The following is a 23480-nucleotide window of genomic DNA, read 5'->3' on the forward strand; positions in this document are numbered from 1 at the left end:
TCTGCAGCTAGGGGTGGGTGGTATGACCAAAATTCTATATCATAGTATTTTTCTAAATTATCCCAGTTTCACGGTATTCGACGGTATTTATTTCCCCATGCATGAGTAGATGTTAACCACATTTTCCACTGCAATTACTGGCTTAGAATAACCTATTCCACTGTCAAGAGTATTGTACATTGTACAAAAAAAACATTTTAATGTGCACATAAGTATTAATACAGTTTTGCATTGCCCCATAAAGTGATAGTTTTCAAGGGGGTGGCACTAATGGAGAAGGTATCACATTGCATGACAAATGCAGTCAAAATATAGAACCTTTTTATTGAACAAATTTTGCAAAAACAAACTATAAGTTTGACAACATATTTTCAACCATACAAAGAGACATTTAGACTTAGTAAAATATCCAGAAGTGCTTGTCAAAAATTGTATTGCACCGAATATGTCTTAGAAAAGGAATAAATAGTAAATATTTTTTGTAAACCAACTACACTTTCTGTTAATGTTAACAATCTCTGTCCACTGACACGTTAAAGTGACTTTTTAAACAACTTTATCATCATTAAACTGCATAATATTTAAACTAATAAATAATAACAATAAAATAAATAATAGTATTATTACTGATAGTTGCACTATTACTTCAAGACTTCAAGCCCAGGTGCATTACACAGTATTCATGAAATTAAAATAAAATAAAACAAGTGCAACTTGGTGATGACATCTTTACCAATTGAACCATCATTTAGGCAAACTGCATTAATATGGACCTTGCTTCAAGCTAAGCTATACTGGGAAGAAAAAAACAAACTATATGTCGAGAACAAAGTCAACATTTCCACTTTATTCTCGCTGTTTATGTCAAGATTAAAGTCGACATTTCCACTTTATTCTCGCCGTTTATGTTGAGATTAAAGTCGACATTTCCACTTTATTCTCATAGTTTACTTCATAATTAAAGTAGAATGTCGTAAACTAAACTTCTTCCTAAAATCAATGTTTAATCAATTACTTAATTTACCCGTCATAAATTAATGCAGCACATTAAATGCTTTGTGCTTACATTCCCCGACCCAGTGGTTAATCATTACGCTTCTTAAACTGACTTCCTCTGCACTAAGAGAAGACAGCGATCACCATACAGAATCCATTCACTTCATGATATTCCTGCTTTCTGAAAATTTAGAATGCTATGATAAATACTTGATATCATTTTCATGATGAAATGCATTAAAGCAGGTATTACACATGCACGGTAGTGAGGCGGTAGTGCTGCTCCCTCGCAGTAAGGGGTCCCCAGGTGTATGTTCAGTGTAGAGAACTTTATGGCAGGTGTGACGAGGCTCCAAAAAACTGGATGTATGAATAGCTATCGCACAGGTTTAAGTTAAATATTGTGTAAATGTTGGGTTTGTGATCTGCTGATCAGAGACATGAACACAGAATTCAATGCATGTTCTTCTGAGCGGGCTATCTTTATTGCATGCATGCTGTCTCTGTCTGACGTACCAAAACCCCAGTACCTATCCTTCCTTTTTCTTTCACCACATAACCAATCACCATACGATAAACATCTTTGTGAAATTAAAACTAGTTACAAACTTAGCCCACGGAGTGTTCAGAACTTTAAAAATATCTTTGTTATAAATGTTTAATTATGCCATCCATTCAGAGTTGCGCCCATCTCTGAACGAGTCGCCAGCACATCGCAGGATGAATACAAGCAAAACATACACTAGCAGGGTCAATATAGCACAACAAAACCCCACATCCTACAAGACTTTGAAAGGAAACTGAAGCACGCCGAGTAAACCCACCAGAAAAACATGCAAATGCAAGGCAGGCACGCCGCCGTGCCCCCATATGATTAATGCATGCTTTAATGCATTTCACCATGAAAATTATATTAAGTATTTATCTTAGCAGGAAGATCATGAAGTGAATGTATTCTGTGCGGCGATTGCTGCTGGCGCCTCCTCTTAGTGCAAGAAGAAGTCAGTTTAAGAATCACTTAACACAAAGTATTTAATGTGCTATATAACTTATGACGGGGTTTGAGAAAATCTAGTAAATTAAATATTCATTTTACGATGAAGTTTAGTTTACGATGTTCTACTTTAATGACAAATTACGAGAATAAAGTCAACATGTCGACTTTAATCTTGACATAAACGGCAAGAATAAAGTAGAAATGTTGAGAATAAAGTCAACATGTCGACTTTATTCTCATCATAAGCGTCAAGATTAAAGTGGAAATGTCAAGAATAATATATATATACTGTATATGCAGGTAAAATTCCGTTACAACAAATATCTTTACAACGAAATTTTAATTACAATGAAGTATTTTTATGGTCCCAACAGCTTCCCCATATGACGCGAGTCTATAGAAATCTCATTACTATCAATCCTATTTTTTGTAAAAATTGATCTATTTGTATGGAATGATTACAATAAAATCAATAAAATTTATTAAAAAAAAAAAATATATATATATATATATAATACCACCCCTCACAGATAGGGGACACTCTAATGTTTTCCCATTTTTTTATCTGCAGTTCAGGCTCTCACCAGCTGGAAGACAAGTGACTCAGTTTTTGCTTCTTTCAAAGAGCCCATCCACTTCAGGGGTCAATAATATAAAAACCAAACAGTTAAAGGCCGTTCCTTCAGTGTCCTAAAGGTCAACTCCCTTAACTCATTTTTCCTTAATCATGTTTATGCTGTTTATTAGAGAAATCTTTGGGATTTTGGTAGCACCACTGAAACCTATTATTATATTCAATAAAGCAAGTAAAAAGTCTTTGTTAGAGAGTATATTAGTCTTTGTTAGAGAGACAGCAAAGAGACAGAAGGGGATGTATTCCTTCCTTGTACCCTGTGCTGGCTGGGATTGGCTCCAGCAGACCCCCGTGACCCTGTGTTAGGATATAGCGGGTTGGGAAATGACCGACTGACTGGCTGGCATTTCAAGGTTGACCTCCCAGCATGCATGAGAGCACATATTATGGGATGTTAAAAAAGCGAAAGAGATGCATGTGTACTACAGTAGTCAGAGTCAGTAGTGTCCTGAATTACTAAGAAGTGTGCGTTAATGACCAGAGGTGGGTTCATTTGTGTTTTACTTGTATGTTTTTTGCAAGTTAAGATGCAAAGTTGTTTAAAGTATACTGTTTAGCATTTATATTTTGTGAACATGTCTTAGTGTTATTTACATGCAGCAATATTATTTAATAATAGATCATGGTATTACATCAATGTACTTTACTGTAAGTTTGTTAACACTGTTTACTGATACTTTATTGATTTGGATTTCATATGGCCAATAAGCTAGTGCCTAATTTGAGTAATACTGACATCTAGTGAAATTTGTGCAATTTATCAATAAGTTTTATGTATTCTTTGTATTGTAGACCACACACACATATATACCTATTCAAACACAGGTGTACATCTTCAAATAAATAAGTCAGTTTCATTCTGAGTTGCTGTGTGGAATTCTCTGCATCATTTACCAGAGTGCTGACCGACGGAGTGAACGCTATAACTCCTGAACACACTACAGATACAGTAGTCCTTTGCTACATTCTTAGTTTTTGATGCAAGGTACTGGCAAAAGTTCAGTTCTGGGTTTAAAAATGGCCTAAAAGAAACAGCATTTTCAAAAAGCATGTCAATCTATTTTTATTTATTTATTTGTTTTGCAGAATGAAGGTCAAAAAACAGGGCCTGTTAAAGCCCATTGAGGCATTCCTTGTATGCTTTTGGGCTATACAATAAAATAAATCATTGTTGGTTTTGAAGAATAAGAAGGGGAAGGCCCAGATGCACAATTATATAAGAGGATAAGCAGTGTCAATACCAGTGTCACTTGCAACAGTAAAGATAGAGGCAGAGTTTTAAAAAAAAAGCCAAACTTGAAACTACTAAATAAAAAGAAAAATGTAAAGTGATTAAAAGAACACAGACACTGGACAGAAGATGACTGGAAACGCAAATTATGGTCAGTATACTTGAGCCATCTTTTTTCTGTTGCAGATGACACTAATACTTTTTATGTATTTATGGAAGAAGCCAACACACCCTTGTGTCTTTATCCTCTTGAGTTTACACAGAATCTATATAGAGAGAGCATACATAAATACAATACATTCTTCAAACAGTAGGCAGACAGCTCATGTGAACAGATTAAATCAGTAAAGAAGTAAAGGAAAAAAGATGATACTTAAAACACTTGTAATCTGAGAGTATCAAAAATATTTTAAATAAAAAAGACTCAAGCTTTAGCTGGTGATACTGAGAAAAACCTGATCAAATTATTTTGTAATTGTTTCTAAGTTAAAAATAAAGTTCTGAAAATAGTCAGAGAAATGAAAACTAAGATAGAGAAGCTTATTGTTTTCTGGTTGCCCCTCCCGAAAAATGAATGAATAAATAAATAAATAAATAAATAAATAAAAATGAGAAGTACATTACACTCAGATAATTTTGGGTTATAATTCTTGCATGCCTTAATGATTGTGCTTTCCTCTACTACATTTTCTTGAGAAAGTGATGCCCTATATGATTTTTTCTCTCCAAGGAATGGTTAAAAGATTTCTTTAGATTTTGACTGGAATTTGTTCATGTTATCATAAAATAGTTATGCAGGGTCTTTGCTTCACCTTTTATTATGCATGAGGAATTACATTGGACATTTCTTGTCATACTGTTATCTACCATGGCTTGGAAAAGGAGATTGTGTATGTTTTGCTTTAGGTTTGATGGCTCTTTTTGTGTTTTTTAACATAATGTCTGTGCTACTGTATTTTATACATGAGTGTTTTTTGTATTTACTATTTTTTGTATATATTGTGTTGCCTTAAAAAAACAGAATTATGGAAATGTGTTTTTTTTTCCTTTTCTTTTATACTTATTTATTAAGAGAAAATAACACTAGGGTGGCAACATGCAATGTTTCTTCAGCATACCTGATAATTTATTAGAAGTGATAAGTTATTAGAAGTGTGAAAGACTACAAAGAGGTCACAAGATCTTCTGGTTATCCAGTACCTGTAGATCATAGAAGCACATCCCCCATTTAAGAGTGAGCTCAAGAAATGCTGGTCAGAATTTAATATTTGACCATTTAAGGCACTCTGCCCCTGCCTAGATGGAAAGGATATTTTTCAGTTTTTGGGGGAATGGGTAGCTGAGAAAGGTAGACCTTTAATGGCTACTGATGATTCAGGGGTGTAGGGAAACAAGTTAAATTAAAAGTAAAAATAAAGATTTGAAGTATGGCATGTTTGGCTGTTCAGACTACTGAGAGTGGTGATGCATTAAAAAAATATTTTTTGGCAGTATTATGCAAATATTCAGTAAAATCTTATTTTTTCACTTTAAATATCCAAAGATTTTTCAGACAGCACTAAAATCAAGAAATGCTTTAGACAGGATAGAATAGCCTCGTTATAGCCAGTCTACATGCTTATGAGTTCCTGAGCTGAAGAAGAGTGAAGGGGTTGTTGGTTTGCACATGCAGGGCCGGAATCAGCTGTGTACCTCCATTTGAAGGACAAAGGACACTCATTTGAGGACCCTAACATCCAGATATTGGATAGAGAAGACAAGTGGTTTGAGAGAGGGGTGAGGGAAGCTTTGCATGTGCAAATCAACAACCCCTCACTCAACAGAGGTGGAGGCCTTAGGCATAATCTGTCTTCAATTTATCATGCTGCCCTTTCATCCATCCCCAGGAAAATCAGGCCCAATGTACACCTCCACCAGGTGGACCACTCTTAATGACCCATTCTATGGGGGTAGGAGGGGCTGTTAAAAGGTGTGACTGTTACATCTACCCACACCTTCCCCTTCCTTTTGTTTTACTCAACGAGCCTCATCAGGGCAGGTGTGAAGTAAAACTAACCTGGAGGATAAATTTGTGGTCTGCTTGGATGAGCTGCTTGGATGAGCAGTGAAACGTACTGTATCTACCTAACAAGAAAGAAGTCCAGTTGCCATGACTCAGCTACCAGATAATTTCACCTGGATGGCTCTTAAAAATAGTGATGGGCGGCGTGAAGCCTCACGAAGCATCAAAATGTTTGAAGCAATTGTGTCGGAAATCGAAGCTTCGAAACATTTGACACTCAGCTCTCTAGTGACACCTCCTGGTCATTTTCATTAACATTACAAAAACCCATGATCCACTTCAATGATGTCTGTTAAAACTCTTATTGCTTTTACTTTCTCGCTGCTACAGACTGGCAACAAAGACAAGGGTTCGTCACCCGCTTCTAGTGTCTGATGTGTAATATATATATATATATATATATATATATATATATATATATATATATAAAAATATATATGAATAGAAAAATATATATATTTATATATATATAAAACTAACACCAACAGGCAGAATGTACTATATGATAGCAAGGGTTAAACAAAATAAGATGCCTCACTCTTAGATCTCTGGCTCTTTCAAGGAATATTCACTTTTGCACTGTATCATTTTTATCACTCCTGTTATTAGTATTATAATTAACCCTCATCTTTTCTTGAGATCACATTTAATAGCCTTAAATGTTTTCTTTGTTCTGATTTAATTAAAACGCAGTAGATGGAAAATAAAGGTTTATCCCTGTACTTTGCCATGATATAGGTAAGCACATTTGAGAAAGAAAAGTTGAAATCCTTAAATCACAGATGTTATTATTCGATCAAGTATTGAGATATTTCATTTATTAATACTTTACAATATTTTGTGGAGCAGAAAAGTAACGAGTTCGCTACGAAGAAAAGACACCGTCAGTGGCTCAACTGACTAAGGCGGTTGCTTTTCAAATTCTGAGCGTAGTGTAAGCCCGAGTTCAATCCGAATTAAAGACTCATCAAAAATAATAATAATAAAAAAAATGATCAGGAGTGAAATCTTTATAACCAATTTGAACTAAATAATTTTGAGAGATACTGTGGAAGGATCGCATATGAGATCTGTTTGGGAATCATTCCCACTTAGAATCCAATCAAAATGCGATGACTAATTACGTAAGGCAGCTCACGTATTTACACTAAACCATGTTCTATTCATTTCCATTTGATGTCCATGAATCCTGCCATTGAATAAGGTGATAACAAACCCACTGTGGTAGATCAGGTTAAATTTGCTCTGCTGCACCAAACATTCAAAGGTGTCAATCCAGAGCACATCAAAGTGGCTGAGAGACACGGCGCAGATAAGTCACACTGACACACAGACACACACGGGACACTCCAAGGTGAGCAGTGCATGTATCAAGTGAGCATTGCATATTTCAAGGTCAGCATTAAAGATCCTCTTGAGTGCTGAGGCAACAAAAAGCAGCGGGATAAACACATCTGAACCTACTGTCAAAAAGCATTTGCCTTTACCAGCAGCATCCATCCCTCATGAACACATTGTTCAAGGTCCGGATAGGCGATCAGTAAAAAGTTGTCTTAGTCACAGCACAGTGCAATAATAAAACATTTCCTAAAACACATATGATAGTTGTCCAGTCTGTATCATTCCTAAGCAATCTTCCAGTTACAGAGGCGCAATCCCAGTCACTAACACATTTACTGTGTAGGCCATACCCCCCCCCCCCCCCCAACATTCAAAGTAAGAATGCATTCCACCTGATTAATTTAATATTTAGAAATTTAAACCTGCCATCAACAATTACAATAACAGTTGAAATCGTCACTCAAATAATTTGTTTTGTTATAAACATAAAACAAGATGCCCATTGATATATTTTATATGTACACACACATTTGATATATCTTTACTAGGGGTGTGTGCAACTTGGCCACCTATGGCAATCCAACCCCACTTCGATAGCTCGCCTTGTTCACTTCCATGGTGGAATTTGCTGTTAAATAAAAAAAAAAAGAAAAACTGACACTTTTGGGTAACAATTCACATTATGTGGACGTGGGACCCGAACCCACGCATGCCTGATTATGGGACGGCAATGCTACTGCTGCACCACTACTGTTTTTAGCAGAGTGGATGTATATAATGTATGTCTTTTTATGTATGTATGTATGTATGTATGTATGTAATGAAGACGAAAACAATTATATATAGATGTATACTATATGACGTACGTTCAGTGTTGCATGAAAACGTTGCACAAGGCAAAGAATGGATATTTATGAGAGTAATATAGTGAGGTGTCGTCACCCATATTACTAAAGCTCTTCTTTGCAGCATTATGCATTCTACAAGTCGGCATTTGTATGATGTATAATTTATAGTTTTATTTTTTGCCTCTAAGTATTATCATGCACAATCATTTAAAATGTATTGATCATCCACAAGCATTCATTTCGCCTGGCAATTCTGTCGAGTTTCTGATCTCTGCTGATGCCATATGTACTTCAAACGGGAACTCGATGAATAATAATTCGAAGCACTAAGCAGACATGCACACTGGAATTGTCAAGCTTGGTTCGAAGCACTGAGCAGACATGCACATTGGGATTGTATCATGACATGCGGTTTGAAACACTGAGCAAACATGCGCACTGGGATTGCATCATAACATGCGGTTCGACGCACCGAGCAGACATGCGCACTGGGATTGCATCATGACACGTGCTTCGAAGCAGCGAGCAGACATGCGCACTGGTTACTGAATCATCAAGGAGGTCGAAGCACTGAGCAAACATGAGCAGTTAAAGGAGGCTTTGTGAAGCCTCAACACACTCAAAGGCATTGACCTCTATATTTGTGAAAGTCTATCTAAAACTTAACTCTCTAGTTATATTTTGTAATTCATATTGACACTACACACTTCGGTTGATATAGTTAAGTGACGGCCTGAAACGACAATTCAGGTAGTTGCTGAGAATTCATTATTGTTATTGTGGATTGCTGTGATTTCCTTTGTCTGATACATAGTGTCAAAGATATATTGTCATATATCAACTTTATATAAAGATTAGGTAAATCGTGCAACCTTTTTATGTAACACTTAATTTTCTTCAAAACTGTACGTCATATAGTATACATCTATAAATATAATTTTTTCATCTTCATTAGGAGAATATAACAATGATACTCTCGTGTCAATTAAACCAATTTAACGTGCATATGTCAAACAACATATATTGTCTACATCCGCTGCAGTAAGGACAGTAGTAGTAGTTCAGTTGTGTGGAGCTCGTTAATTATCCCGATTAGGTGGCTCAATGGTATTGCAACTGTCTCTCAGTAAAAACATCAGGGGCTTGCATCATTGATCCTGCTCTTGTGAAAAGTTTTTTTTCAATTCCTCCATTTAACAAAAAGTTCCAACTTGGACGGATAGTAAGAGAATCGAGCTATCGAGGGAAGTTTGGGCCGCCGTAGTCAGCCAGGGTTACACGTCCCTAATTATATTGTGTATGTAAAGAGTTTCACTGTAAAAAGTAATAAGCTTCATATTTGTGTGTTTTTGGCGATTCTAAATTGGCCCTAGTGTGTGCTTGGTGTGTGGGTGTATTTGTGTGTGTCCTGTGGTGGGTTGGCACCCTGCCTGGGATTGGTTCCTGCCTTGTGCCCTGTGTTGGCTGGGATTGGCTCCAGCAGACCCCCGTGACCCTGTGTTCGGATTCAGCGGGTTGGAAAATGGATGGATGGATATTTGTGTGTTTGGAGACCCTGGTGTCACACTGAATTTGTATTGTAGAAAAACAAACTACTGTCAAGCATGCCTAAATGTGTCTTTTTGTTTCTGATCGGTATACGGTACTTCCAACTTGGGACAATTCGCTATAAACAGTTTCAGCCAATCAGCGCTTTCTAAACATGCAGAATGATAGTGTGAACCTTTATTGTTGTTGTGCAGCATCTTTGTTTCAGTCAGTCATTGTCTTGTTAGACTATTTACTGTTAAGTGCTGCTTGAGCTATCGTTTATAGTAGAACCTATTTGCATGTTCTCCCCGTGCCTGCGTGGGTTTCCTTCGGGTACTCCGGTTTCCTCCCACAGTCCAAAGACATGCAGGTTCGGTGCATTAGCGATTCTAAATTGTCTCTAGTGTGTGCTTGGTGTGTGTGTACACACCCTGCCTGGGGTTTGTTTCCTGCCTTGCGCCCTGTGTTGGCTGGGATTGGCTCCAGAAGATCCCCATGACCATGTAGTTAGGATATAGTGGGTTGGATAATGGATGGATATATTTCGACAGTGTATTTTAATGAGAATGATTATAAACATATTCATCAAACATATTCAAACATATGATTATAAACATGTTAATTTCCCATGTAGATATGCAACGTTTGGTGAGAATAAATAAAAAAGTAACAACACATATAATAGTTATGTTGCATTGTTTATGATAAAACAAAACTCATCGTTTATCTGAAATGTTCTAATTATACAGTTGATTTATTCCATTTCTGAAGGTGTACATTGTCGGTATTCTCCATTGCATTTGCCCCCAGTGTAATTGGAGACAAGGCACCTCCTCACCCTGATGCCAGGCTCTTGTCATGAATATTCCCATCTTGTGTTTTATCTCATTCCTGCCAGTTTACTATTATTATTGGACACGTATGTAGAGCAAAATCTTGTTTTATGTGTATGAAAGGAAGGACGGTAAAGCCTTGAATGAAACTGAGTGTTGATGCTTTGGGTAACAAGACAGGTTAAGGAGCAGGGAACGTTAATAAATGTAACAGTGACTGCGGGGGATTGTGTAACTGGAAGATGGTTTAAGAATACAGAAACGACAAAAGCTTAGTCTTTCAATAATTCTATTTACATCAATGATTTACTCTGTTATGCTGCAGTTCGGAAGATTACTTATTTTCCCCCCACCGCAGCCTTTGAGAAGATGCATTCACAAGGAAAAGATGTTGCTGACAAAGTCAGGTGCTATTTTGAAAGTTTGGCTCCAGATGTGCTTATCCAGCTGATCATTCTTGTTAGTACTTGAGTGATCTTTATGTCCACCTCTGGATGAATTTGCAGAAATCCCGAGGATTCCTTAAATTGCAGAAGACACTGTCGATGGCGTGTATTCTGTTTTAAAGACAGTTGTAATTAGTTATGCAGCGCACGCTTTTACTCACATTGCTTTTTGGAAATCAATAATACATATCAGATACACATCTGGGAATCACTGAATAGTAAAAACATTTAATGAGGAGTGTCTTGCGCATATACTGGTGTAATCCACGTCGACTTTAGTGAAGCATTTCTCTCTGATATGATCGACATGGGGTAGAATAGATTCTGGATTGTTATAATACGTGCTACCTTACGCAAAATATGCTCATCAGTTTGTTACAGATTCTAGGTGGACACGATTCCACACGATGGAAAAGGTGCCCCATGTAAATCGTTCATAATGTCTCCAAAATGTATTTGTTAACTTACAGACAAGTACTATATAACTGGTTTTTACAAAGTCCTTATTTTAGCTTTAGGTAAGAACCGTAGGTGAGCCTTAATTAGGATTTGAACTCACTTAGCACACCTTACCGCTGCAGCAGGGACAACTGCTTTTACGCTTTGAGCCAAAGCAGTTCAGCAGATAAGTAAGTGACCAAATCGGCTGCTGACTGCGCAGATATCAAAGACGTCATTATGCTAGCGTGCCTCAAAATCACGTGATGGGCGCATCTGAAAAAAGCCTCGAAGCGGGGCTTAGAGCTTCAGTGCTTCGAAAGCTTGACACAGTGTCAAAACCACAGTATCGAGCGGCCCATCACTACTTAAAAATACTTGTTCTTGAATGGCATTTTATGGCTCTTTACTGGGTTGTGTGGCTTTTTGTAGAACTACTGCTTGACCAAGCACCATTTCATTCTAGGAAAGGTTCTCTGCATATGAAGCTGGTTCTTTTTGTTTTGAAAAAGTTCCTAATATGAAATCTTTAATGTAATGGTAAGCTACCTAGCAGAACACTAACAGATTAAGAAAAGCTGAATGTAGCCCATGTTAATGAACATATGCAGCAATAGCCCCTTTAATCAAGACCCATTGGCATTTCACAAGTCTGTTACCATCTTTTCATGGTTATTTATTTTATGGAAACTGTTACAGATCAAAATAAATAAAACGTACTTTCTAAAATGCTCATGCGAATGGGTCTTTCGGAAACAAAAATGGTTCTCCTATGGCATCGCTCTGAAGAACCACCCTGGAACCTTAATTTTTAAGAGTGTACAGTACATGCTAACATACTAAATATTAGGATTAATGCACTCCGAAACTGAATGAAGGAAAAAAAACAATTCTGTTAGAGTATGTAAGCATAATTAAGTTCATTGCTGTCATTAGTATCATACAATTACTCACCATACACTTTCAATGTAGCTGTCCCATTTTCATGATGTGTACGAAACAGTCCCATTTTCATCTCCAATTTGTACTCTCCCAAGTCAGTAGTAAGGAGCTTAATAAACTTCAGAGTACCAGTGGTGGGGGTCAGTTCAACTTTTCCTTTATATTCATGTGCATAAGTCACACTTTTCCGATTCCAACTGACAACATCTTTGGAACCAAGTGTCCATTTTCCAGAATGTACATATTTACTGTTTAACACTATAAATGAGATGTCTCCATTCACTTCTCTGATAAATGGTGAGTCTACACAGAAAAAAAGAATCATGTTTTTTAATGAGAGGCATTATCCAAAATATTACCACTAATAAAGTCATTTTTCAAAATATTACCTCAAATAATGTACATGATCAGTATTTTAAAAAGTCATAGTCACAATTTAAGACATGCTACCTAAATTAAAATTGTGACTGAAAGTAGCCAAAATGACTCTAGCGCGCATCTCCATTTCCATCTGAGTAAGCAAACTACGAGCACTTGATACGCTCATTCACACAAGTGAGCAAGTATGTTATACCAAAGGACAGTAGAGGGAGCAGAATGTCCAAAAATTAGCATTTCATTTGTATAAACATGAAAGTTTTCTTAATAAACTTCCTACAATGTTAGATAACGGAGATGCAACATTTTTAAACTCACCAGGGATTAACATGGTGTGTGATATATTAACACTGCACAGGAAATAAAAATTACTTTAATTGTTCGAATAATATTGGATACTGGAGCACCACAAGAAACAGTTCTGTCTCCTTTTCTCTTTACTGTACATCTTCGACTAAAAATATGACACCAGGTCAGGTCACTTGCAGAAATTCTCAGATGACTCTACATTTATGGGGTGTATTGATAAGGGAAATTAGGCAGATTATAGGAGTCAGATGGAGAACACTGTTTCTTGGTGAAGTAATTTACTGCAACTAAATATCAGTAAAACCAAGGAACTGGTTATTGATTTTCGCTGAATCAAACAACCTCTGTGCTCGGTCACTATTCAAGGTATGGATGTAGAGGTGGTGCACTTCTACAAATACTTGGCTGTCCAGATTAATACCAGGTAGACTGGTCTCATAACACAGAAGAACTATATAACAATGGGCAAAGCTGGCTCTTTTTTCCTAGAAGACTGTGTTCTTTTAATGTGGGTAGTGATATCTTTCACATCTTCTACAACTATTTGATGACCTGTGCGATTTTATACACTGTGGTATGCTGAACTGGAAGCATCATTTCAAGACAAGCCCATCAAATCAACACGCTAATTAAAAGGGCAAGCTTAGTTATAGTTTGCACTCTGGAACCCTTGGAGTTAGTGGCAAAGGAAAGAATGAAAACAAAACTGAATGTCATTATGAACAATGCTACACATCCTCTCTTTGACACACTAACACTGAGGACTTTCAGCCAATGAATTATTCAGCAGAAGTGTGTCAAAAAATGAGACTGGGCCTCCTTTATACCAACAGCAATATGAATGCATAGTGCCTCATTGTGACTGTGATTGCCAAATCAGACGTTTTTCTTTTAAATTTTCTTCCTTTTTAGTCATTCTGATGTGTGTTCCGACTATAGTGTGCATATGTATATTTATTTAAAGATCTTCTGAAAATAGCTACATTTCTGCCTCAGGGCAAATAACATTCTGTTTGTCCTTCGACATTGAAGGGGACAATGATGTCATAATTTAGAGTCTCTGTAGGTCTGCAGGTAGTCTGCCAAGTCAATCTGGGCCTGCCACAATGTGGGCAAGTCAGATCCAGAGGCTGATTTTGTGCTTAAATTTGTTGTCTCTGCTTTCTTTGCACATCTTTGATCTGCAAGACACCTTTTTTCATAAGTTTAGGTGCCAGTGCTAATCTTAGTATGCTAGGCGACTTGGTCCAAAGCAGATGTCTCCCAGTTGTCTCTATTGAGGCCGACATTTCTCAGGGACACATTCAGAGTATCCTTGTAGTGGTTCCTTTAGCCATCAGCAGAGTGTTTGCCATGCATTTGTTCACCATAGCAAATCTTCTTTGACAGGTGTTCCCCTTGCATACAAACAACACGACCAGCCCAGTTTAGCTGAGCTTTGCATAGCATGGTGTTAATGCTTTTCAAGTTAGACTGGGTAAGCACCTTGTTGTCAGGGATCTTGTCCTGACATCTAATATTGAGGGTCCCTCAAAGGCACCTCATATGAAAATGATTGTGCTTTTTGGCATGCGACTGTAGACTGCCCATGTCTCACATGCATGTAGTAGTTAAGGAAGGTCTGTGGCAACATAGACTTTGAGTTTTGTCACCTGTTTGATTTCTGACAGCTCCACACTGAGGAATGAAGTTTATCAAAGGTGGTACTAGCTTTGGTGATCCTGATGTTGACATTGTCATCTATGTGTACAGTCTGGGAAAGTGTACTACAAAGGAAAATGAACTGGTGAGCCGAATTCAATCTTTGCCCATCGAAAGGCTCACCTGGGTCTGGCTGGAACATCACTTCTGTCATTTTGTTGGAGATAGTGAAGCCTATAGATTGCAATAATTCCAGAATAGTCTGATTGTCTGTTTATGAGCTTTGTACTTTTATTTTGGACTAAAGTCATCTCAGATAAAAAGAGAGGTTTCTATCGATGTGAAAGCGTACATTGACATTAACATGGCAGAAACAAAGAAACTGACAAGAGAAGAAGAAAGGATGCAATCTTGTTTGACACCATTTGTGACAGCAAACAGCTCTGAGATTTTACCATCATCCTGAACACGGGCTAACATGCCATGAAGAAACAGCATCACCATTGTGATGACTGTCTCTGGACATCCAAACTTTGCCATGATTTTTCACAGCCCCATCACGGCTTACTGTGTCACATACTTTGCATAGGTCTACAAAGGTGATGTACAGTCTAACTTTCTGTTCTTGACACTTTTCTTGCATCTCCCGAGCAGTGAAGATAATATAAACAAGCCCCCTCTTTTTCTTGAAGCCACACTGGCTTTCAGATGACAGTACTTGGTTAATGTGTACTGTGAGGTATTTAAAAAGAATTCTTGACAATATCTTACCTGATGGTTGACACATATCTGTTGATTTCCCTTGAGCTTGTAGGGGAAGATTATAGTGGCACCCTTGAACTACTGAAGTATGCATTTCTGACCACAAATAATGAAAAAGATGTCCGTCAGCTTCTTGGCCAAGTATTTTCTGCCAGCCTTACAAACTACAGAAGGTAAGGAATTAACACCAGGGGCCTTTCCACTGGAGAAGAGCTTAATAGCCTTGTAGGTTTCATGAAGGTAATGAGGTTCATCCAAGGACTTTTTGATTTGTACCTCGTGAAGACACACAATGGCCTGATCAATTATATTGGAGGGACAATTTAGTTTACTCTCAAAGTGATCAGTTCACTGCTCAAGGAGCTTAGCCTTTTCAGTGGTGAGTCTGTTTCCATCAGCACTGAGGATGGGGGATGAGGTGGAGGACATTCACCCATAAATAGTTTTGAGGGTATTATAGAAGTTCTCCACATCAATTTTGACAGCTAATGCTTGTATTTCATCAGCTTTATTGCTCAACTATATATCTTTCATCATCCTAAGGTTTTTTTTCTCTACTGGTCATTTAAGTAGGCTGTATGCAGAAGATTCTCCTTATTTAGAAGAGCTTGAATTTTCTCACTGTTTTCATCAGATCTGTCCTCTGTCTGCAAGAACAGTGTCTAAGGGTCTCAGCAACACAAGAGTAGACTAGGTTTGTGAAAGAGCACCAGCTGGCTTCTGTGTCCCTAGAATCAGTCGACAATTGTCCAGATTTTCTGCAAAGACTTGTGCTGTTGTTTTTCATTTTTCAGACTAGTGATATTCAGGCACTTTGCCAAATGCATGCCCTCTGTGTGATGAGAGGGTTGAAATATTAAGCTGATTTGTAGAGGACAATTCTATGGTCTCTCCAATAGTCAGCACTGCACATGGCCTTAGTAATCCTGAAGTTCTGTCTATCTCTTCTTCTGGTAATGATGTAATCAATGAGAGACCAGTGATTTAAATGAGGATGCATCCAAGTTGCCTTGTTACAGGCAGGCAGACAGAATATGGTGTTGGTAATCAAAAGATCATGGGTTGCACACCACCTCAAAAGGAGAGGTCTGTTGCTGTTACATTCCTGAATGCTGTATCTGCCAATAATTCCTCCAATGCTTCATAATCTGAGCATACATTATGCCTTGTGTTCCATTATGGGAACAACAGTCACATTGGAGTAACATATGTTATGTATAATGTAAGAAGTGGATTTGCCTAGTGTTCCAATTTTGGAATGCCACATAACTCAACAATGGAATGTAATACATTTTTTTTCTCTTCAAATTCTTGTTCCTTATATTTTTCTATGCAACATATGTGAATTTCATGCACAAACTCAAAAATTTCAACCTTCGGCATAAATGGGTTAATATCACTTATGATGATGATCTTAGCAGTCAGTATGTAGTTCTGTTGTAATGACAGAGTTTAATTCTCATAGAATATGTCCTTCACTTCGTAGAGATAGTCAGTGTAGGTGCAACTGCACTTACTAGTGTTGCATGTTTCTTTCCATGGGTTGGCAAGTATTGTGACATTAGGCAATTGTTGTTATCCTTTGGTAGTTTAGTAAATTTGTGGATGAGGTTGGATCTGATAGCAAATCCCACACCTACTTCATAGTATTCTTCCTTTTGCGGACTGCTCCAAAATATATATAGTCTGCATCTGATTTAGTAAGCTGTCCTTCTTCAGGTAGGCATGTCTCACTAAGTTCCTCAATCTGAATACTGCACCAGGTAAGTTCTTAACCACAAATCTCCTCTCAGGTCTCTCAACCATGATCCAACATGATCAAACTCTTAATTGATTTCCTTATGTGTTTCTTTTGATATGGGGTACCCATCAGTTCTGATAGGTTGGCCAGGTTAAAGATAAAGCAAGTAATTTTCAGGGCTCCATTTCTGTCACTTTCAAGGTCAGCTGTGCATCCATGAGTAGGATTGCTCAGTCACTCAGGTGGCTACCAAAAGCCAGTACTTCTTTATCATTGGACAGCAACCCATAAAGCCTGAGCTGCCGGTGTGCAGATCTGTACCTAGGGATTCCAGTACATCTACACCTGCCACATCACCTCAGGTCTTGAATAAATAAAAAAGGATTGAGAAGGTGTGGTAGGGTGATAAAAGGGGATTAAATAAAAGGAAGGAAGAAGTGGAAGAAAGGTGGGTGAGATGACATATTCACTTGTGAGTGCCTTTGTTTATAGTGAGGTACAGTTGCACACCGTTGGCTTCACTGTCTCTTCTAGGTCTCTTTAGTTCCAAGGATGAAGTTTAAATGACTGAAGATGAGCTGAATACAGTGGATGACCAGAGCTTGCTATGTGTCTAACTGTGCTCTGCGTGTTCCACAATGCGGTGCTGTCTTTGCCATCCTACCCATTGAACAACCTAATGGTTTCCTCCTTGTAGTCCACCGTGTTATGGGTATGCTTTTTCATCAAATCAATCAAGTGTGTTGTACTCTCTGAAAAATGGGGTATAAACTGCTGGTAGCATCACGCTAATCCAAGAAAGCTTGTATTTGCCTCTTGAATTGTGGGTGGGGCAAATGAAGTATGGCAGTAACTTTCAAACATTGCACTTTGACTAAACCTCCATCAAAGATGTACCCTTAAGTTTTGCCACCTTAAGCCAAAACAACAATTTTTTAATTTGATATGGGGGCCAGCAGATTGTAAGCTTGTGCCACAATTATACAGAGAGGCTTGTGCTCTTTTTTGCATGTTCAATATGTTTTTTTAGAGAAGGCAAAATTTTTCCAAGCCAATCATTCAATTGTGTGATAATCTTTAATATACTGTACATTGGTGTGCAAAAGTATTCAGCATTTGTATACATATTTATCCATTCAGTATTTTAATTTGAACTCTTATGCTGTAACAATACATTTCCAAAGTGAAAATAAAACATTTTCTGTAGATATTTAAATAAAGAAGAAAAATCCAAGTATAAGTATAAGCTAGGCTCCTAAATACTGTATATCATTTATAGATTGAAATAGGTACAGATTTACATGCCAATTTGTAACTCAATTTAAGTAAAGGCGACTCTTTGTTGTCCATTAATAAACTGATTAAATGGCAATCCAGCAATCCATTACTAGAGTGGATTGCAATTCAGTGTTAAGATGAATAAGTGGGAGCACATTATGGAATTCTGACACTAAACTCTGTGAATTTTTATTGTATTACTAGAGTGGATTGCAATTCAGTAATTTACAACAAATAGTATACATTGAAACTTACCTTCATTTTTTTCAGATATTATTTTGATTACTCCCTGTGTAATACAAAATAAATGAACAACATTATACATTTCTCATTATTGTGCAGTGCATGTCAGATTCAGTAGGACCTATACATTTTAAAAGTTAGTTATGTTGCTTGATCTATTTTTGAATTTATTGTACAATGGCAATCATTTAACAGTTGGCAAAAGGTTCAAATTTAAAGGCGCACAAGGGTGCAAAAGTACTCCCATAAGTCAAAACAAAAAAAAAAGATTTGAAATTTAAATACACTTTTCAGTATTGCAATTGATTTTCTTTATTAATTTTTTGTACTCTCCAGAGGAGTTTTTGGGACTTCTTTCATCCTATCTTGTTTTTATTCTTCAACTTACTGTGCCGTCATTTTAAATATTGAAGGGTTGAGATGTTTTGTGACTTTCACATTGGCAGGGGCCAAGTCAACCTACCTGAAGTTTTCGGGAGCATGCTCGTATGACGACATCGGTGCAAACCTTTTAAGAGATCATTTATGTACCATTTAGGTATCTGTGTTTAGGATAAAAGTAAAATAAATAACATGTGTTTCTCTATATTTTAATTCTTGGTTTTCTGACTTACTTTCCAGTTTGGGACTTTAATTCTTGTTGCATGTTTCTGGCTTGGCAACAGATCATCTACTCATTTTTACCCTGGTGTATAGTGCATTTTGTTCTTGTTTCATGTTCTGACTCCAACATAAAAATGTTTTTTTTTTTTTTTTTACTTTTATTGAATTTATTTAAAGCATGTAATATTCCATATAATCAAGTCAAACTTAACAAAATTAAATTCTAAATTAAATTCAAACCCTGCCCATGAGAAAGACAGAAAGGCCAACAGCCAGAGTAAAACTTTTAAGAGTAGTTTAGAAGGAAAGGAGTCTTTCTCCCCAATATAAGTGCTTATTCTAAAATATTATTGATTAGATCCTGCCAGGTTTTAAAAAGTTTTAAACAGATCCTGTAACAGCGAATTTGATTTTATCCAATTCAAATAGTATATAACATCAATTACCCACTGACTTAACAGAGGTGAGTTAGGATTCTTCCAGTTGAGCAAGACAAGTCTATGTGCCAATAGTGAAGTAAAGGTAATTACAGTTTGTTTGTCCTTCTACACTTTAAGCCCATCTGGGAGTCCACCAAACACAACTGTTAATGGATTAGGAGGGATTGTGACACCAAGGCTATCAAGGCTTTTATCGAGAATGATGCTAATTTGGTACATGCCCAAAATAAATCATTGTGCTTTGGCCTATGAGGAAAGTTACCTAGTAGACATCAACAGAGATATCTATGTGTATGCACAGAGTGGTGTGATTCTAGTCTGAGGAGACAACTGATTGGAGACTGAGACGTGTTAACATCATCCTTATCAGATGAATTGGAAGAAGTGTGGCCTGAGTTACTGCTGCGTGAGAGTTGTTTAAAATTAGTTTTTTTTTTTTTTGCTGAGTGTTTTGGAAAGCATTTGTTAAGTTGCTTTTTAATTGTACTTGCTCTTGCTACTTGTATTCTAATCTAGAGTTAACAAGGCAGAACAGAAAGTGGCACCTGAAACCAGCAAGTCTATAAGCAAATAACTGGGAAAATGTAGTGTTGAATAGTTAAAATAACAATGATTCCTTAAAGGGAAGAAGTTTAGGTATATAAAAAAATAATTGGAAATACAGCACCATTTAGCACTTGAAAAGAACCATACTAACACTAGTTGAAAGTGAGGACACATATGTTCATTCCATAGGAAGAAAACATATATTTTAAGTACAGGTAGGCAGCTAACTTCAAAGTTTTTAAGAGAGGGGCTTGTGGTATATAAACAGGCATCTAGCGAGAGAGAAACAATCAGGCACAAGCGACAGAAGAAACAGACAAGTGAAATAACCAGAGGCTGATACCAGTAAGTGAGTTTTACCAGTAAGAAGGAAGTAGTGTGTAAAAAATGTTACTTCATAGATCAGTTCTTAGTGGTCAGGAAAGCTAGAAAAATGAAGACAGTGACAGTGTAAGGGTTCATTAATACAAGGAGAAACAAATGATCTAAGTGGAGAGCTTCAAAGTAAGGAAGTAAAAAGTGGGGTGCAAAGTTAAGATTACAGACAGGGAAGAAATGAAGTTTAATAACTTCAACTAAAAACATACAACTAGCAGTCAAGGGGAGAGTATTACGGGAGCCTAAGGGGTCAGAAGGTGTTAAACAACTGCAGTAGTTCTTTATTCTATTAATGTATTGATTGTAATAATTTAAGTTAAATCATTTAATCATTGTGGATAGTGCTTTGAGTACTGAGAAAAGCGCTATATAAATGTAATGAATTATTATTTATTATTATTTAAATTTAATTAAAAAAGTTGAGTAGTTTAGTAATCCAAAACCAAATTTTAAAATTGAGGCACAAGTCCCGTTGGATGTTGGACTTTTAGAGAATGGCTTGAAGGAGTCAGTCATCCTTGAAGGCTATGTCTACAGAAGATGCCAGCTGATCCAGCACCTCAAGCTTAGGGTTGCTGAATTGGGGAAGTAGAAGTAATCAGTGACTGTTTTTTAACACAGCATGCTAAAACACTAATGTGGGCAGAAGCCTATCTAGATTTAGTATTTTGTAATAACCAGAACAGAATTGAGGGTGTAGAGGTGATTGAACTACTAGGGTTGTGAGACCATAATATATTACAATTCTAAATATTTTGATAGAGCGCTGATGCAAAGATTAAAACTGTTAAGTTTAACTTTGGTAGGGTAAAATCAAAGTCTAAAAGGGATAAACTGAGATAAGCTTTCGAGTGTGGAGACAGTTTAAAATTATTTTATAAATAATGCAAGAAAGGTATGTCTCAAAAAGTGTAATTAGTAGGGAATTAGAAAAAACTCCACTGGGGGCAAGTAAGGAGTTAAAAAAGAAGCTACAAAGAAAAAACAGCTGTAGAAGTCTAATAAGACTAATATCTCTAATATATGTGCATTGTAGGGCATATGAAAGTACGATGGTAACCTTTAACAAGGATATTAGGGGGAGCTAAAAAGGAAGTTCGGGAGGACTACCACAGGTGATGTGTAAAGATGACCTAAAGAGATTTTATCAGTATTTTAGTCGAGGAAGAGGTGAAGTTATCAGAAATAGTAAAGGAGAAATAAGAAACACAAAAATTGAAAAAGCAGATGCTCTAAACTTGCATTTTTCTGAGGTCTTCACATATGAGGACGTGGATAACCTCCCAGTGGTAAGAGGGACTACTAAGGAGATACTAATAATTTTGGAAATTTTAGAGGGAGAAGTACAAGGTAGATTAAATAGGTTGAAATTGAACTAATCACCAGAACCAGATAATATTTATTCTAGTTCTTGAAAAGCTGAAAAGGGTTATTGAGTAGATCTAAGCAACTATAGGCCAGTAAGCTTAATGTGCATCACAGGTAAATTAATGGAATGAATCATTAAGGAAAAGACTGAGCATCTCTTGGCACAAAAAGGAGTTTTTCTGAACAGTCATCATGGGTTCAGACAAGGGAGGTCATGTTTAACTATCATGCTTTTATTCTATGAGGAAGCAACTATTGTATATGATCAGACTGGTGCATACAATATTATTTATCTTGACTTTCAGAAAGTATTTGATAAGGCGCCACATGAGAGGTTGGGAATCAAACTAAAAGAAGTGTGATTTCAGGGTGTTGATTGCAGATGGGTGTACTTTTGGCACAGATGCAGAAAGCAGAGGGTTATGGTGTGAGGAATCTTATCAGAATTGGCTTATGTTAAGAGTGGTTTCCTACAGGGGTCAGTGTTAGGGCCTCTGCTATTTTTAATATATATAAATGATTTGGATATGAATAGATAGATAGATAGATAGATAGATAGATAGATAGATAGATAGATAGATAGATAGATAGATAGATAGATAGATAGATAGATAGATAGATAGATAGATAGATAGATACTTTATGAATCCCAATGGGAAATTCACATTCTTCAGCAGCAGCATACTGATACAATAAATAATATTAAATTAAAGAATGATAATAATGCAGGTGAAAAACAGACAATAACTATGTATAATGTTAAATGTTAACGTTTACTCCCCCGGTTGGAATTAAAGAGTCGCATAGTTTGGGGGAGGAACGATCTCCTCAGTCTGTCAGTGGAGCAGGACATTGACAGCAGTCTGTCGCTGAAGCTGCTCCTCTGTCAGGAGATGATACTGTTTAGTGGATGCAGTGGATTCTCCATAATTGATAGGAGCCTGTTGAGCGCCCTTTGCTCTGCCACAGATGTTAAACTGTCCAGCTCCATGCCAACAATAGAGCTTGCCTTCCTCACCAGTTTGTCCAGGCGTGAGGCGTCTTTCCTCTTAATGCTGCCTCCCCAGCACACCACTGCGTAGAAGAGGGCGCTCGCCACAACTGTCTGATAGAACATCTGCAGCATCTTATTGCAGATGTTGAAGGACGCCAGCCTTCTAAGGTAGTATAACCGGCTCTGTCCTTTCTTGCACAGCGCATCAGTATTGGCAGTCCAGTCTAATTTATCATCCAGCTGCACTCCCAGATATTTATAGGTCTGCACCATCTGCACACAGTCACCTTTGATGATCACTGGGTCTATGAGGGGTCTGGGCCTCCTAAAATCCACCACCAGCTCCTTGGTTTTGCTGGTGTTCAGGTGTAGGTGGTTTGAGTCGCACCATTTAACAAAGTCATTGATTAGGTCCCTATACTCCTTCTCCAGCCCATTCCTGATGCAGCCCATGATAGCAGTGTCATCAGCGAACTTTTGCACATGGCAGGACTCCGAGTT

General features: G+C 37.2%; 1 protein-coding gene across 7 annotated transcripts in view; it reads right to left on the reverse strand.

Annotated features, from left to right (window-relative positions):
- Window positions 1-23480, reverse strand: part of LOC114667831 (hemicentin-1-like) — a 314465-nt gene that overhangs the window by 209924 nt on the left and 81061 nt on the right. For all 7 annotated transcript variants that reach the window (XR_007933768.1, XR_007933767.1, XM_051920622.1 and 4 more), the window contains 2 exons: window positions 18663-18696; window positions 12311-12601 (listed from right to left, as the gene is read on the reverse strand). Coding sequence is in view for 5 of the 7 variants with exons in the window: in XM_051920622.1 (XP_051776582.1) it covers window positions 12311-12601; window positions 18663-18696 (325 nt within the window). In the remaining 2 variants the exon portion in view is untranslated. The remainder of the gene's footprint in view (window positions 1-12310; window positions 12602-18662; window positions 18697-23480) is intronic.

The sequence above is a fragment of the Erpetoichthys calabaricus genome, chromosome 17 (genome assembly GCF_900747795.2).
Source record: "Erpetoichthys calabaricus chromosome 17, fErpCal1.3, whole genome shotgun sequence".
NCBI lineage: Eukaryota > Metazoa > Chordata > Cladistia > Polypteriformes > Polypteridae > Erpetoichthys > Erpetoichthys calabaricus.